This window comes from Periophthalmus magnuspinnatus, chromosome 21 (genome assembly GCF_009829125.3).
Source record: "Periophthalmus magnuspinnatus isolate fPerMag1 chromosome 21, fPerMag1.2.pri, whole genome shotgun sequence".
NCBI lineage: Eukaryota > Metazoa > Chordata > Actinopteri > Gobiiformes > Gobiidae > Periophthalmus > Periophthalmus magnuspinnatus.
The window spans coordinates 3,823,479-3,841,946 of NC_047146.1; the positions used below are offsets into that span (position 1 = coordinate 3,823,479).

The 18,468-nt window shown below is 45.4% G+C and overlaps 1 protein-coding gene across 1 annotated transcript in view; it reads right to left on the minus strand.

Moving 5' to 3' along the window:
* The window catches only part of LOC117389463 (tomoregulin-2), a 67,936-nt gene that overhangs the window by 16,867 nt on the left and 32,601 nt on the right, over positions 1 to 18,468 (minus strand). The window contains exon 4 of the mRNA XM_055230706.1: positions 3,506 to 3,602. Coding sequence (XP_055086681.1) covers positions 3,506 to 3,602 — 97 coding nt within the window. The remainder of the gene's footprint in view (positions 1 to 3,505; positions 3,603 to 18,468) is intronic.

Genomic DNA, 18,468 nt, shown 5'->3' on the forward strand with positions numbered 1-18,468 from the left:
CTTGTGGGCGGAGCTTTGTACAGGATCCTACGACTAACCGTTAAAGAGCGTTCAGATAGGGCCCGGGAGAGATCGCTAAATTGCTCAAACACGCACGGTTTTGATGAGGGAATAACGTTATATCATGGTAGAGAGCTCCGAAAAGTACAGTTTGCGTTATACTACTGCTACTACTATGACTATTACTACTATTACAACCAAACCTCCTGCAATCACTTGTAAAACTACTCGCCAAATACTATAAAAACTACTAAACCTCCTACTCCTCTAGTATCTCTGGTCTGTACATTTGGTTCCTGTTGTCTGGCCCCTCGGAGCGCCAGGTCTGTTGTAAATCTCACGTTCGAGCCAGAGCGTCCATTAGAAACAGGATTTTTATGTTTCTGATGAAGAGCGGGTGTCTGCGAGGCGTTTATGGACCTCACGGGAACATTAGCGTCCATTAAAACCCCTCCTCCTCTTCCTCCTACTCCTCTTCTACCTCACACGCCGAGCACTTCAGGGTCTGTGGGAATCCAGACCGCAAGACCCGATAGTCCAGGAATGCCCGCAGCGGGATCCAACAAAACGCACCGCGATATGCAAATGACATCGCAGTGTTCTGAGTTTTCGGGGTGAGAACTGGGATTTTCTTCCGTAAAAACTGAAAAACGCCTCAAAAATGTGACAAAGCCGCAACAATTTAAGAGCAAACATAAAAGTCTACAACCCTGCTAAATATTTAACGATCAAATCCTATCAAAAACACAGGAAATACTGAGTTAAAACAGGAAAAACTTGACTTGTGGGGTGCCCCAGGGGTCAATCCTGGGACCCCTGTTGTTCAATCTCTTAATGTTGCTAAATATTTAAATGGTAAACGTTTTTATACATCGCTTTTCCACCTTTAAGACACTCAAAACAATGAACTACTCACCCATTCACACAAATATTCATACACCAGTGCACGCAGACACTGGGGGCGAGATGTGTTAAGTGTAAGTGTTACGTAAATCGCACCGCCAACCTGTGAGTCAGTGGATCGGAGCGCTCTGCTAATGATGTTTTTGGATCAGACGCGGCTGAACTGAACCTTTATCTCCTTAAAAGTTCCACGTTGCGCAAAATTTACTAATGTGAGCTCCTTTTAGGAATGTTATGACACTGTTACCTCATCAAAAACAGACCTGGAGTTGTGTTTTGTTTCATTCACACACGTTTGAGTCACACTTTATTATTCGTCTGTAACGTCTCCAAAGCTCAAAACGCTCTGCTCCAACTTGTGATGTCATGAAGTGGTAGTTGTCAAGTTAACAGCTCCTTTTACCTTTTAGTTCAGTAGTAGATTGGGAGTTCCAGAGGCTGAAATGATCCAAATGGTTCTAGAAATGAAGGCGTGTGGAGTTTAAAAACACAGCGGAGCACTTCCTGCATCACCACATGATGACATCACAAGGTGGAACAGAGCGTTTTCTCAGTTTGAAAGATGAAATCAGTCTGAAATCTGCAGGGGTTGTGCGTTGAACGTGTGTGAATGAAACAAAAAAAAAACACAACTCTGGGTCTGTTTGTGAAGAAGAAACAATATGGGCCCTTTAAGAACACGCTGGAGTTTAATGTTAAGATGGAGTCCTGCGTCCTGATTGGCTGTTGGACTGTAGACCATTGTGTCCCGAGTCCTGATTGGCTGTTGGACTGTAGACCATTGTGTTGTGCGTCCTGATTGGCTGTTGGACTGTAGACCATTGTGTTGTGCGTCCTGATTGGCTAAGGGACTGTAGACCATTGTGTCCCGAGTCCTGATTGGCTGTTGGACTGTAGACCTTTGTGTCCTGCGTCCTGATTGGCTGTTGGACTGTAGACCATTGTGTTGTGCGTCCTGATTGGCTGTTGGACTGTAGACCATTGTGTTGTGCGTCCTGATTGGCTAAGGGACTGTAGACCATTGTGTCCCGAGTCCTGATTGGCTGTTGGACTGTAGACCTTTGTGTCCTGCGTCCTGATTGGCTGTTGGACTGTAGACCATTGTGTCGTGCGTCCTGATTGGCTGTTGGACTGTAGACCATTGTGTCCTGCATCCTGATTGGCTGTTGGACTGTAGACCATTGTGTCGTGCGTCCTGATTGGCTGTTGGACTGTAGACCATTGTGTCCTGCGTCCTGATTGGCTAAGCGACTGGGAGTGTTTAAACGAGAGAGAAATGTGAGAAAATGTTAACGCCTGTGTGAGAAAAGTGTATAAAGTGTGTGGTGAGGGGTTTTACAGACAAAAACATAGAGAAAAATTGTAAAAAATAAAGCTGATACTTCACGTATTTCGTTTATTGCGGGTTATTTTTACCGTAGTCCTGGTTCTGCTCTAGTTTAATCTTAAACTACGGGTTTAGTTTTGATCTAGTCCTGGTTTTATTAAATATTCGTTTAAATCTCCGGTATAGTGCTGGGTCTGAACGGCTCTTGTGCTTGTTCCCTCACTGTCCCTCTCTCCTCTCCTCCATCTCTCTCTCTCTCCTGCAGTATCACTAATTGGCTCTCCTTCTTTCTCTCTCCCTTAACCTTATCCCCCTGCCCCCACTCCTCCTCTCTTCTTCTTCCCCCCCTCTTTCTCTCCTCCAATATTTCACTAATTGGCGTTTCCTCTCTCTCCGGCCCCCTCTCTGCTCTATCGCTCCCTATCCTCCCCATTTCCCATTTTCACTAATTGGCTCACTCCCTCTTTATCTCTCTCTTCCGCTCCTCCCTCCCCTACTCCCTCTCTCTTTCTCTCTGTTCTTTCTCGCTCTCTCTCTCTCACTCCCTCTCTCCTCCCCTCTACCACATTTCTTTCTCTCTTCCGCAGTAATTGTCTCTCTCTCTCTTTCTATTCTCTGACCCCCTTTGAGCGAAGTGACACGAAATCTATTATGAACCAGGACTAAACCAGGACTAAACCAGGACTAAACCAGGACTAAACCAGGACTGAACCAGGACTAAACCAGGACTAAACCAGGACTAAACCGGGACCGAACCAGGACTAAACCGGGACCGAACCAGGACTAAACCAGGACCGAACCGGGACCGAACCAGGACTAAACCAGGACCGAACCAGGACTAAACCAGGACTGAACCAGGACTAAACCAGGACTGAACCAGGACTAAACCAGGACTAAACCAGGACTAAACCAGGACTGAACCAGGACTGAACCAGGACTCAACCAGGACTCAACCAGGACTAAACCAGGACTAAACCAGGACTAAACCAGGACTAAACCAGGACTAAACCTGGACTAAACCAGGACCGAACCAGGACTGAACCAGGACCGAACCAGGACTAAACCAGGTCTAAACTAGAACTGAACCAGGACTAAACCTGTGCTGATATGTCGTGTAAACTGACCACTCTCCCTGTCACATATTACACAGTGTTATGGTAAGTACAGAGGTGCATTGTGGGTAGTGTAGTCCTTACCACATCTCCTCTGTTTCACTCTGATGTGTTACAGTGTTTAGTGCATGTACAGGTGCATCGTGGGTAGTGTAGTCCTTACCACACGTCCTCTGCGTCGACGTCACACTCGGCTCCAAACTGACAGATGTCACAGGTGGAGGTTTCCTTCTGCACCGTCTCAGTGGAGCCCTCTCCTCCTGTAAATACACAACAACAACAATAAATAAACACACAACAACATGTAAACAATAAATCGACAACACACAGACACACGCGCAGTCAAAGATTTGTTTTCCGTTACTTTTCCTACTTTCACACGCACAGAACACATCACAAATATGAAGTAAGAAATATGGGAGTAGGGAGTGAAGAGAAAAGGTTAAATATACATATCTTACTTCATATTTTTTATATTTTCTGCAGTATATAAAATGTAGAAAGTTGTAAAAGGAGAGCAGTACAGGAGCGGTCCACAGAACAACAGAACCCGGGTTTACAACAAGCGGCTCACGGGTCAAATGCAGCCAAAAAAAACACAGTATTACAGTATTTTTTACAAGATAATGATGAATCTGAAACAGTCTTAACACAGTCGGACTTTTTTTACGTAGCGTTCACGTCGACGGATAAACGCTCTACCAACTGAGCCACCGTCGCCGCTAAAAAGACGACACGCTCCTGATGAAGTCGTCACAGGAGCGTTTATGTAAATGAGCCGTTTGATGCGTCTAAACCTGAGGACGAAACGGGGAGAACGAGCTCGGAGCTGAATCTGCGCACCGTCCTTTTGTTTTAAGGATAAATGAATAAAAGAATAAATGAATAAATAAGTAAATAAATAAAACAGAGGGACAGAGCGTGTTCAGACTGGCAGCCACACTTCAGTCAGTCTGCCCCAGGGCCACTGAGGCTACAGGACTATCTCCACCGAGGGAACGAGTACACGCTGTTCTCCCTCTACTTCTCCTCTCTCCCTTTTCCTCTCTCTCTCTCATCCCTCGTCTCCCGTTGTCCCCTCTCTCTTTTCTATCCCTGCCTCTCCTCTTCCCCATTCCTCCCTCTCTTCTCTCGTGTTTCCTCTCTTCCTCTCTTTCCGCTCCTGCCTCTCTGCTTCTCTTCCCCGTCTCCTTTCCTCTTTCCCTCTCTCTCACTCTTTACCTCCCTCTCTTCCCCCTTCATCCCTATCCCTCTCCCTCTCTCTGCCTCTCCTCCGTGCCTATCCCCCTCTCTCCCCCACACTCCCTCTCTCCCTCCCCTCTGTCCCTAATCCCCCTCTCTCTCCCTTTCTTCCATCCCTCTCCCCCTCCCTCTCTTCCTCCGTCTCTCCCTCTCCTCCATTACTATCCATCTCTCTTTCCCTCTCTCCCTCCCCTCCGTCCCTATCCCCCTCACTCTCCCTCCCTCTCTCCCTCTCCTCCACCCCCCCTCTCTCCCTCCCTCTCCTCCATCCCTCTCCCCCTCCCTCCCTCGCTCCCTCTCGGTTTAGTGCCCTCCTCTCCTCCTCTCTCCCTCCCTCTCCCTCTCTCCCTCGTGGTTTAGTGCCCTCCTCTCCTCCTCTCCTCCCCTCCTCTCCTCCTCTCTCCCTCCCTCTCCCTCTCTCCCTCGTGGTTAAGTGCCCTCCTCCCCTCCTCTCCTCCTCTCGGTTTAGTGCCCTCCTCTCCTCCTCTCCTCTCCTCCTCCCCTCCTCTCTCCCTCCCTCTCTCCCTCGTGGTTTAGTGCCCTCCTCTCCTCTCCTCCTCCCCTCCTCTCCTCCTCCCCTCTCCTCCTCTCCTCCTCTCGGCTCACACTCGTCTGTTCTATTTTTACTCTGGCTCCAGGAGCAGACAAAGAGCAGTCGACTCGCCCGAGCGCCGACACCAAACGCCAAAAAACTGAGATAAGCACAAAAAAATAAATCAAACCAAAATCACACAAATGTGTCTGTGCGTTTGACCCTTTGACCCTTTGACCTTTGACCCTGCATTTGTCCTTCAGCGTCTGGGTCAAACTGGACCAGATCTGAGCCAGGATCCTGGTCACTCTCCTCTCTCCTTTTTCCTTCCCTTTCTCTCCCTCTCTTTGTATCCCTCTCTCTCTGGATATGTCTGCTCACTTTCTCTCCTTCGCCCTCGCTCTCTTTCTTCTATCAACACTTTTCTTTCTCTCTCCTTCTCTTTCTCCCTCCATCTGTCTTCCCTCACTCTTTTCTTCCCCTCTCTCTGCATGTGTCTACGCTCTCTCTCCCCCACCTGTCTCACTCTCTTTCTTCCATCTCTCTCTGTATAACACTTCCTCGCTCTCTCCTCTACTTCTTTCACTCCACCTGTCTCCCCAGTTCCTTTTTTCTTCCATCTCTCTCTCTCCCTGCCTGTTACAGATAACACGTTTTCCCTCTTTCTCTCTCTCTTTCTCTATCTTTTTCTTTCTTGTCCCTCACCCTCTCTCCTTCTACATCCCCCCTCTCTCTCTCTCTGCATGTTACAGATAACATTCCTCCTTTCCCTCCTCCTCCTCTCTCTCGTCTGTCCCTCACCTCCTCTTCCTCTCTCCTTCTTTCTTGTCTCTCTCCCTCTACACCCCCCCCCCTCTCTCTGCATGTTACAGATAACATTCCTCCTTTCCCTTCTCCTCATCTCTCTCGTCTCCTTTTCCTCTCTCTTCTTCTTCTCTCTCGTCTCTTTCTTTCTTCTCATCCTCTAAAATCATCCACTTCTTTCTCTTTCACTGAAAACATTTATTAAACTTTATTTCAAACGAACTCCTCGATCCACTCGGTCCTAACCCCCTCTCTCTGCACGTGTCTGCTCTCTCTCTTCCTCTCTCTGCACATGTCTGCTCTCTCTCTCTCTCTCTCTCTCCCTCTGCATGTGTCCGCTCTCTCTCTCTCCCTCTCTCTGCACGTGTCTGCTCTCTCTCTTCCTCTCTCTGCACATGTCTGCTCTCTCTCTCTCCCTCTCGCTGCACGTGTCTGCTCTCTCTCTCTCCCCCTCTGCACGTGTCTGCTCTCTCTCTCTCTCTCTCCCCCTCTGCACGTGTCTGCTCTCTCTCTCTCTCCCTCTCTCTGCACGTGTCTGCTCTCTCTCGCTCTCCCTCTCTCTCCATTCTCTTCTTCTTTTTGTGTACAAATCATCTTTTCTGTTTGATTAATGAATTTGTACAAGGTCCAGGACAAATAAAGAAAGACAGAAAGTGAGTGAGTGAGTGAGAAAGAAAGAAAAAAGAAAGAAAGCGAGTGAGTGAGAAAAAGAAGAAAGAGAGTGAGTGAGAGAGAAAGAAGAAAGAAAAAGAGTGAGTGAGTGAGAAAAAAGAAAGAGTGAGTGAGAGAGAAAAAAGAAAGAGTGAGAGAGAAAAAAGAAAGAGTGAGAGAGAAAAAAGAAAGAGTGAGTGAGAGAAAGTAGAGAGTGAGAGAGAAAGAAGAAAGAAAGAGTGAGTGAGTGAGAAAAAAGAAAGAGTGAGAAAAAAGAAAGTGAGTGAGAGAGAAAGAAGAAAGAAAGAGTGAGAAAAAAGAAAGAAAGAGTGAGAGAGTAAAAAGAAAGAGTGAGTGAGAAAAAAGAAAGAAAGAAAGAGTGAGTGAGAAAAAAGAGAGTGAGTGAGTGAGAGAGAAAGAAGAAAGAAAAAGAGTGAGTGAGTGAGAAAAAAGAAAGAGTGAGTGAGAGAGAAAAAAGAAAGAGTGAGAGAGAAAAAAGAAAGAGTGAGAGAGAAAAAAGAAAGAGTGAGTGAGAGAAAGTAGAGAGTGAGAGAGAAAGAAGAAAGAAAGAGTGAGTGAGTGAGAAAAAAGAAAGAGTGAGAAAAAAGAAAGTGAGTGAGAGAGAAAGAAGAAAGAAAGAGTGAGAAAAAAGAAAGAAAGAGTGAGAGAGTAAAAAGAAAGAGTGAGTGAGAAAAAAGAAAGAAAGAAAGAGTGAGTGAGAAAAAAGAGAGTGAGTGAGTGAGAGAGAAAGAAGAAAGAAAAAGAGTGAGTGAGTGAGAAAAAAGAAAGAAAAAAAAGAGAGAGAGAAACAAACACACACCTGAGCTCTCTCTACATTTTCGTGACGTGACTCTGTGTGAATAAAAGTCTAAACTCTGATTAAACCTGATTTGTGTCATAAATAATGATCAGACTCGACTGGGACACGTTCACGGACTCATCAAAAACAAACTATTCTCTGTCAAACTCGCCTCGCACAAACTGGACTCATCCGCTTTTTGTCTCAGACGTGGAAATTATGGCTCGAGATAAACAACTTTACCCGGCAACGGTTTATTTAAAAGAAGAGTTTTAATCATAATCAAGAATCAACAGCGCCATAAATAAACCGCCGCTTCTCTCTGCCTCGTTTATCATTTGTTTTTCCAACTCTTGCAGTGCATTATGGTCTATGTGGACTGACGTAGCGACCGGCGCTGGACACGACTTTTCAAGGTGCATTGTGGGATTTTGAGTGCACTATTTTCTCACCGACTGGACGTTCAGACGAGGCATGGGATGATATATGATAACACCATTAATCGCGATAAAAAAAATGTCCACAATTAATCGTTTGTGGCATTTTTTAATAATCGTGAATGTCAGTTCTGGTGTTTGTCCACAAGGGGGCCCTCTATCACAGCAATGACACTTGTTAGATTCTGTCTGTTCTGACTCGGGGCTGGTTCTTCACCTCAGTCACCGCCATCGTGGCTCGAAGGTGAAGCCTGACGTGTGGAATTATTACGGAACTACTGAAAAACGAGACCGACGAGACGAGCCACCGATCTGCGGAGCCTGAAGGAGAAAAGATACGGCTCCGACGACAAACGCGAGCGGCTCACGCGAACATTCATGACGCAGATTTTGACAAACTTCAGCCGAAAATCTCCATCGTAAATCACGCGCCATGAGAAATAAACTACTGAATGTCGAATGTATTGAATGTTGACTTTGCTATCGCTAGGTTAGCACTAGCGGAACAGCGTTTTGCACAGGTGATAGCACAGTTTGCTAGCAGCGGCGCATGGTTTTACAACAATCACGAATGAATCTGAACGTATAACCTCCTGAGACCTGACGCCCACATGAGGACAACACATTTTGGGTTGTCTCGGAGTCCTAACGAGGGAACAGTGCAGACGTTTGGACACAGCCGTAGCGTCTCTCTCTGATGGTTCGATCCCTGACGTGAAGCGGAGGGTCGCAAACAAAACTTAACTTCATCGCATCAGCCTGAACGATCTCCCTTCACTCAAACGTGAGCCAAAAGTGTCTGTGCGGGACACTGAGGCGGAGGACACCGGAGAGAGTGAGACGAGGATGAAGTCCAAACAAACAGCAACACGCTAATGAAACTGAAAAACCTCTCGTTTCGCTCCTCTCTCTTCATCTTTCTCCCGCGCTCTCCCTCCGTTCTGTCTGGATGTGTCTCGCTCTCTTTCTTCCATCCTCGCTTATGTAATTATTATATTTATGGTTTTACTGAAGTTTATCGTTTTACTTCCTGGTTGAAAAGTTCATTTTAAACCGTTTGCAGTCGTCCAAAGATATTCCTCACTGACCTTATGTATTCAGAGCGTCCCGTTTATACTCACCAGGATGAGTTTATAAGCACTTTTCACAAGTCTCAGACACCAGAGACACATTTCCTCAGAAAATAAAACGCTTCTGTCCTCCTCTCATCTCCGTGTGTTTGAGGGAGAGGCAGAGCTGGACTTAAAATCCTCTGAACTAAGCCACTAACTGTGAAATAAAAGTAAACTTTAGTTCAGATCACACAAGCAACAAAATCAGGCTTATTTTTATCGGTGCGGAGAAGAAAGAGGATTGTCGCCGCAGACGGAGCTCCCACAGACACTGCTCACACACTCCGGATTATGTTCTTTTCACGGACGATCGTTTTGAGTCGGGATTAAATGGAATCTTATTTGTGAAGTGTGGGATCTGCAGATGTGTCTGTTTGGACGGGACTTTTCTGTCTGATGCGTCGGTCAGCGCTTAGTTCCTGGAAGAAATGTAAACACAGATCTCATACGCCGCTGTAAAGTCACTGCGTCGACGGAGAACAACGCAACGAGTTTGTGGACAAAGCTCCTCCTCAAAGTCTGATCTCGTCCGACTCTGGAGCTGAGCAGGGCCTGGTCAGTGCTTCACCAGACACTTCAAAACAACAACATCTGCCGCTTTTTAACGTCTAAAACATGTCAAAAATCAAAGGTAAACTGTCTAAACCAGAAGCAGAGACACTTATCCTGCATTTGTGTCCAGTGGGTCAGACTCACTGTAAGTCATCCAGAACATCCAGAACATCCAGAACACTGCTGCTCGGGTCCTGAACCAGGAAGTACTTCACACATGTGTCCTGTGGCTCAGACTTTAAAGCAGCTCAGTGTGAACAAGTCTCTCCATGGACTAGCACCAAAGAACATCTCCCACATGAGCCACAAGAACCATCTCACATGAGGAGGACTAAACCAGGACTAAACCAGGACTAAACCAGGACTGAACCAGGACTAAACCAGGACTAAACCAGGACTAAACCAGGACTAAACCAGGACTAAACCAGGACTAAACCAGGACTAAACCAGGACTAAACCAATCAACATTCTTCCTGAAGATGTGACTCAGGCCTCGACTTTGACGATGTTTAAATCCAGACTCAAACGTTTCTATTTCGCTGCATATGAATGAAAGAGGTTTAATCTGCCTCTGCTCCTTTAATGTTGTGTGTGCGTGCGTGTGTGTGTGTGTGTCTGCGCGCACGTGTGTGCATGCGTGTTCGCGTGTGCATGTGTGTGCGTGTGTGCGTGCGTGTGTGTGCGCCCGTGTGTGTGTGTGTGTCGGTGTGTGTGTGTGTGTCTGTGGGGGTGTGTGTGCGTGCATGTGTGTGCGTGCGTGTGTGTGCGCCCGTGTGTGTGTGTGTGTCTGCGCGCATGTGTGTGCATGCGTGTTCGTGTGTGCATGTGTGTGCGGGTGTGCGTGCGTGTGTGTGCGCCCATGTGTGTGTGTGGGGTGTGTGTGTGTCTGTGGGGGTGTGTGTGTGTGTGTGTGTCGGGGTGTGTCGGGGTGTGTGTGTGTGTCTGTGGGGGTGTGTGTGCGTGTGTGTGCGCCCGTGTGTGTGCGTGCAGATTGGCAGTCTCACTTTTTTAGTATCAGTGGTTAATTAATAACAAAAGCTCTTCATGAGACAAATGCAGTGTTGTTCTTATGATGATGGTGATGATCAGTTTCTTTGTGACTTTACGGCTGTGACTCGTGTTTGTCACATTTAGACTCAGATCACTGAGGTGAACGTGAATCTACTGAAAAGAATAAAAACACCATCACTTCTGTCCCTGTCAAGGCACAACTGATCCAAAAGGTTTGAATGTGGAAATGTTGATTTGTTCACTGACAAATTTTATTTTATTTTTTACACTTACAAATTTAATTTCACATTTATAATTCACATCAGCCTCATTAGCAGGAAAAAGTCAGAAAAAGTCTGCTAGCATAAGGCGCTAGCTAATGCTAACATGTTGTTTTCTAAAAACTGGTTTATCTAATTTACCTTGTTCTACGACTAAACAGATGAATAATGCACATGATCATATCACACAAAGCTGACGTACTGTCTGATCTCAGGCTCCTTTACACGAGGCTGCAGGTTTACTGTACCACGGCGACCCCGCCCCCTCTAGCCCCGCCCCCTCTAGCCCCGCCCCCTGCTGTCTTCAGCGAATCTTTCTGAGACAAACTCGACACAGCAAATGTCTCAAAGCTTGTGAGCATAAACTGATATTTGTAAGTGTAAAAAAAAAATTAAAAATACCAGTGAACAAATCAACATTTACATGTTCAACTGAAGACACACAACAACAACAGCAACACAACAACACAACAACACAAACAGCAACAACAACAGCAACAACAACAACAGCAACAACAACAACAGCAACAACAACAACAGCAGCAACAACAACAACAGCAACAACAACAGCAACAACACAAACAGCAACAACAACAACAACAACAGCAACAACAGCAACAACAGCAGCAGCAGCAGCAGCTCCTCACACGGCTCTATTAAACCTGCACCACAAACAGTTTTTACATCTACAGTGATTATGTGTAAAAATATGAACTGTTTTATCTGAGCTCCTCCAAAAATATTTATCAACTGTGAAATGTGTTAGAAAAGTGTGTCCCTCCCTCCTCTGACCTCCTCTGACCTCCTCTAACCTCCTCTAACCTCCTCCCACCTCCTCGAACACATCCATCTGACCCCCTCTGACCTCCTCTGACCCTCTCTGACCTCCTCTCTCTCTTCTCCTCTTCTCTCGTTCTTATTGATCCCTCTCTCTCTCTCTCTCTCTCTCGGACACCCTCTCTTCCTTCTCTCTCCTCCTCTCGTTCTTATCGATCCCTCTCTCTCTCAGACACCCTCTTCCCCCTCTCTCCTCTCCTCGTTCTTATCGATCCCTCTCTCTCTCAGACACCCTCTCTTCCTCCTCTCTCTCTCCTCCTCTCCTCTTCTCGTTCTTAACGATCCCTCTCTCTCTGACACCCTCTCTTCCTCCTCTCTCTCTCCTCCTCTCCTCTTCTCGTTCTTAACGATCCCTCTCTCTCTGACACCCTCTCTTCCTCCTCTCTCTCTCCTCCTCTCCTCTTCTCGTTCTTAACAATCCCTCTCTCTCTGACACCCTCTCTTCCTCCTCTCTCTCTCTTCTCCTCTCCTCGTTCTTATCGATCCCTCTCTCTCTGACACCCTCTCTTCCTCCTCTCTCCTCCCCCTCTCCTCTTCTCGTTCTTATTGATCCCTCTCTCTCTCAGACACCCTCTCTTCCTCCTCTTCTCCTCTTCTCGTTCTTATTGATCCCTCTCTCTCTCAGACACCCCCTCTTCCTCCTCTCTCCTCCTCCTCCTCTCCTCATTCTTATTGATCCCTTTCTCTCAGACACCCTCTCTTCCTCCTCTCTCCTCCTCCTCCTCTCCTCTTCTCGTTCTTATCGATCCCTCTCTCTCAGACACCCTCTCTTCCTCCTCTCTCCTCCTCTCCTCTTCTCATTCTTATCGATCCCTCTCTCTCCCACACCCTCTCCTCCTCCTCTCCTCTTCTCGTTCTTATCGATCCCTCTCTCTCACACCCTCTCTTCCTCTTCTAGTTATCGATCCCTCTCTCTCTCAGACACCCTCTCTTCCTCCTCTCTTCCTCCCCTCTCTCTCTCACACCCTCTCTTCCTCCTCCTCTCCTCTTCTCGTTCTTATCGATCCCTCTCTCTCACACCCTCTCTTCCTCCCCTCTCTCTCACACCCTCTCCTCCTCCTCTCCTCTTCTCGTTCTTATCGATCCCTCTCTCTCTCACACCCTCTCTTCCTCCTCTCTCCTCCTCCTCTCCTCTCCTCTCGTTCTTATCGATCCCTCTCTCTCTCACACCCTCTCTTCCTCCCCTCTCCTCCTCCTCTTCTCCTCTTCTCGTTCTTATCGATCCCTCTCTCTCTCACACCCTCTCTTCCTCCCCTCTCCTCCTCTCTTCTCGTTCTTATCGATCCCTCTCTCTCTCACACCCTTCTCTGTCTGGGAGCACATTTTCTGCACTTTACTCTGATTAATTATGCACGAGGAAAAAAGACGTTCGGATCTGTCAGTGGAACAAAAACAGGACGGAGGAGAGGAGCGAGGGATGGAGCGGGAGGAGAGGAGTGAGGGATAGAGAAGGAGGCAGAGGAGGAAAGGTGCTGCAAAGGACAGAGAGGAAGGAGAGGAGGAGAGAGACATAGGAGGAGAGGCATGAGGGATAGGGAGGGAGGGGAGGAGAAGAGGGAGAAGAGGAGGAGAGGAGCGAGGGATAGAGAGGGAGGAGAGGAGAGAGGGATAGAGGGAGAGAGAGGAGGAGAGGAGCAAGGGATAGAGAGGGAGATAGAGTAGGAGAGCAAAGGACAGAGAGAAAGGAGAGGAGGAGATAGGAGAGAGAGAGAGGAGGACAGGGACAAAAGAGGGAGGGAGGGGAGGAGAGGGAAACAGAGGAGAACAAGAGCAAGGGATAGAGAGGGAGTAGAGAAGAGAAAGATAGAGGGAGATAAAGGAGCAGAGGAGCAAAGGGGAGAGAGATAGAGGCACAAGGGATAGGGAGGGAGAACAGGAGGAGAGGAGCAAGGGATAAAGGGAGGAGAGGAGCGAGGGATGGAGCGGGAGGAGAGGAGCAAGGAATAGAGAGAAAGACAAGAGAGGAGGAGTGGGGGATAGAGAGGGAGGAGAGGAGGAGATGAGAGTGCTAGACAGAGGAGGAGAGGCACAAGGGATAGAGAGGGAGGAGATGAGAGGAGCAAGGAAGACAGGAGGGGACAAGTGAGGGATAGGAAGGGAGAAGAGGAGGAGAGAAGTGAGGGATGGAGAGGGAGAAGAGGAGGAGAGACAGAAGAGGAGAGACGCAAGGGATAGAGAGGAGGGAGAGGAGCAAGATAAACAGGAGGAGAAGAGCGAGGGACCGAGAGGATGGAGAGGAGGAGAAGGGAAGGGGAGGCAGAGGAGGTGAGGGGTAGAGATGAAGGAGAGGAGGAGAGGAGAGAGGGAGGCAGAGGAGGAGTTAACATGATCATATTTAAGTCTTTTTTTCCACTAAACCGTGAGATGAGTTTAAGTTTAAGTCTGATGACATCAGCACCAGTGTGGGTCACATGACTGGAGTCTGTGAGAGAACTGTTGCATTATGGGTAAGAGGAGTAGGAGGTGTAGGAGGAGAGAAAAGGAGCCAGCGGTGGGTTCACGAGGCTCAGACGGTGAACAGGCTCATGACACTGTGACAGGGACCAGTTCTGTTTTATTGTTTTATCGTTTTACTTTTCACAAAACACAAAAATGGGCCTTATTTTCTTACAATAAACCAGCTACAAATATATTACACTGATGTACAAATATACTGTAAATACTACCACAGAAGTACTATAAATACTACCACAGAAGTACTATAAATACTACCACAGAAGTACTGTAAATACTACCACAGAAGTACTGTAAATACTACCACAGAAGTACTATAAATACTACCACAGAAGTACTATAAATACTACCACAGAAGTACTATAAATACTACCACAGAAGTACTATAAATACTACCACAGAAGTACTATAAATACTACCACAGAAGTACTATAAATACTACCACAGAAGTACTATAAATACTACCACAGAAGTACTATAAATACTACCACAGAAGTACTATAAATACTACCACAGAAGTACTATAAATACTACCACAGAAGTACTATAAATACTACCACAGAAGTACTTAGACAGAACCTAAAGTCCTTCAGCTGCTCCACGATCAGTTCAGTTCATCTTTATTCCAGAATCAAACACACGAGGAAGTGACAAAACAGAAACATTTATGTTTTAAAAAAAGAGCCACATCTGGGACTAAACCAGGATTAAACCAGGACTAAAACAGGATTAAACCAGGACTGAAACAAGACTAAAGCAGGACTAAACTAGGACCGAAACAGGACAAAAACAGGATTAAACCAGGAATAAACTAGAACTGAAACAGGATTGAGCCAGGACTAAACCAGGACTAAACCAGGACTAAAAACAGACAGTGACAGTACAAACAGTCACATTTACGTTTTAAAAAGAGCCACACCAGAGTCTCACCTCTGGGACTGAAGCTGAATGTTTGTGAGTGACATGATCAACATATTTTCCTGAGTCTAAGTCGCACCAGCTAAAAAATGTATAATAATAAAGAAAAAAAAACATATTTCACATATAAATCACATCTGAGTACAAGTCAAACCCGCGACCAAACTATGAAAAGAGTGCGACTTACAGCGTCCTCCTCAGTCGCACCGTAAACTCGTAAAGCGTCAGAATAATCCACCTGCAGTTTTTGGATGAGTCCAGAGGGGGGCAGTGTCTAACGATGCACAATACGATTTAAACAACATCAACTTAACGTCATCAGAACACGAACCAAACTTGAACGTATCATCTATAAACATCGTCCTCGTCGTCTGTCGTGTCCGCGGTGATGATACGCACGAGGTATTTCATTTTAGGTGTAACTTTCAACACAAAATGACACACAAAAACCAGTCTCTCTCATGTGTTTGTCGTGTTTTTTAGTCGAGTTTGAGAATAAAAACCTTTAAAATGTGTTACGTCGAACCCCAGACCAGAAATCAAAGTAATAATAAAGTAATAACTGAAGATCATAACAGTTACTGCAATAATAAAAGACATAACAGAGATATAATACAATATAAACCAGACAATATAAACTGATCACAATTGATTATAATGAAAACTCGTATAACACAAGTTTATAATAGAAGTAGAGTCATAAATAACATCAGATCTGGAGCGTGACTCAAATAGTGTCAGGGATGAGTGTGCGGTGCAGAGGGGGCGGTGGACACCAGCACAGAGACGAAGAAAAGAGGACAATTTATTATTTATTTATTTACATTTTTACATTTTTATTTTACTACTGTTATTTTAATTTTTTTATTGCCTATTCTGTGTGGTTTGTGTTTTGTTTTCTGGTCAACTCCTCTCCTTTTCTGGTCTCCTCCTCATTAATATTACCATTATTATGCTTAACATTATTATTATTATTATTATTATTATTACCACTGTTTTTTATTATTATTATTTTTACCACCATTATTATTATTATTATTATTATTATATTATATTATTTATATTTTGTTGTATTAATGTATTTTATTCTATTTTATTCTTCTATTTTACTGTTTTAGTATGATTTTAACTTGTTTTAATTTGATTTTACTGGGAAGCACTTTGGTCACCTTGAGTGTTGTAAAGTGCTCTATAAATAAATGTTGATTGATTGATTGATTATTATCACCGTTATTATTTTTTTATTTTATTTTTTTTACCACCGTTATTATTATTATTATTATTATTATTATTATTATTATTATTATTATTATTATTATTATTATTATTATTATTACTATTTATTTTATTTATTAAAAAAAATATTGACTTACTTTACTATATATTTTTTATTTATTTATATGTGTATTTGTATGCATATATAGGTGTGTGTATATATTTTTTCTGTTCCTGTTTTTACCCGGTGACAGGGGCGGGACGGCTGTAAAATGTTAAAATGCAATAAAAAAAATCAGTTTACAAAGAAAAAAAAAAAAAAAAGAAAAGAATAAGCTCTCTCTCCTGTGCTATTCTGTCATCTGTCCAGAACCACACAAAACAAAGATGAACGTGTTTAGAACCACGTCCTGTCTCCCTGATGCTAACGCCGTGATTGACAGGCGGATTAACCAATCAGAGAGAAGCACGGTCAAAACAAACATGGCGGATAATGTTGAAAAAAAAAAAAAAAAAAAAGGTTAAAGAAAAGTTTTGGAGAGGAGACGTCTTCTGTGTTTAAGACACAAATGAGCGGCTGTGGTTGGACGGAGGTCACGCTCTATGGTCCGACTGAAGGGACCGTGGCTCAGGCAAAGCATCATGGTCCGTTTGAGCAGGACGCCTGAGGGCCAATCAGAAGAGCCCTGAAGCCTCATCCATTAAAACGGTTTCCTTCTGTCGTTTTAGTTTGAAACGCACTGGTACAACTCTCTGTACACTTCTATTTATGTTCTGTAAATCCATCTCTCGCTTCCTCACTTCTCTCCTCACACCTCCTCTCGCTTTTTTCCTCCCCCTTTCTCTCCCTCTCCCTCCTCCTCTCTCAGGTGTGATGCTCGCTCTTTCCTGACCCCATCTCTTCTCTTTCTCCTCTTTCCTCCCCCTCTCCATTGTCAGGTGTGATAAATCTACCGTCTGCCCTCTCTTCTCTCCCTCTGTTCTGTCTCCCTCTCTTCTGTTTCTCTCTCTTCCTCCCCCTCTTCTCTCTCCCTCTCTTTCCTCCCCCTCTCCATTGTCAGGTGTGATAAACCCGTCTGTCTCTCTCTTCTCTCTCCCTCTCTTCCTCCCCCTCTTCTCTCTCCCTCTTCTCTCTCTTCCTCTTCCTCCCCTCTTCTCTCTCTCTCTCTTCCTCTCTCTCTTCCTCCCCCTCTTCTCTCCCTCTCTTCCTCCCCCTCTCCTTTGTCAGGTGTGATAAATCTACCGTCTGCCCTCTCTTCCCGTAAAGTGACACCCGATCTGTGAAAGTTGATCCGGTAAGTCCTGGATAATGGAGCCCTGATGATGATGATGATGATGATGAGGATGATGAGGAGGAGGAGGGGGGGAGGAGGAGGGGGAGGAGGAGGAGGAGGAGGAGGAAGAAGAGCTGTCATCAGAGCCGCCAGCACATTAGCACAGCACGCTACGGCTGTGAGCGTCCAGCCACCATCACTCAAAACTAATCTATATGAGACTGAGACTGAAACAGGACTGAAGCAGGACTGAAGCAGGACTGGACCAGGACTGAAACAGGACTGAAACAGGACTGAAACAGGACTGAAGCAGGACTGAAGCAGGACTGAAGCAGGACTGAAACAGGACTGAACCAGGACTGAACCAGGACTGAACCAGGACTGAAACAGGACTGAACCAGGACTGAACCAGGACTGAACCAGGACTGAACCAGGACTGAAACAGGACTGAAACAGGACTGAAACAGGACTGAAACAGGACTGAAACAGGACTGAGCCAGGACTGAACCAGGACTGAACCAGGACTGAACCAAGTCTTAACTAAAATGATCAAGTGATTTAAAGGCACAGTGTGTAACTTTCTGGAGTTGGCACGTCACCTGCATGATTCCATGGAAATAGAAAGTTAAAGCCATACTTTGGGACATTTTTCTTGGAGACATATACATTTTGAGTCACACGGTGGAAGATCAGAGCCACAGGAACAAGGAACTTCCCCAGGACAAATCAGACGCAGGTTCAAACTAAAGACACAATAAACAAAACCAAATAAAAACCTGCTTTTATATTAGTGCATTTTAGCTTAAAAGTTGCGTACTGTGTCTTTAAGAAATGTTTTTTGTGCATATTTCAAACCCTGAGACACTGAAGAACGGGTCAAACGTTTTATCTTTTCTTTTTACTGTCTCTTTCTGACGCGTCGTTTTCCTGAGTCTCTCCGGGATCTCTCACTCTTCACTCTTCACTCTTTCAAAATAAAAGGCTCCTGAAACTTTGACAAATCTGTTTTTTTGTTTTGTTTTTTGTTT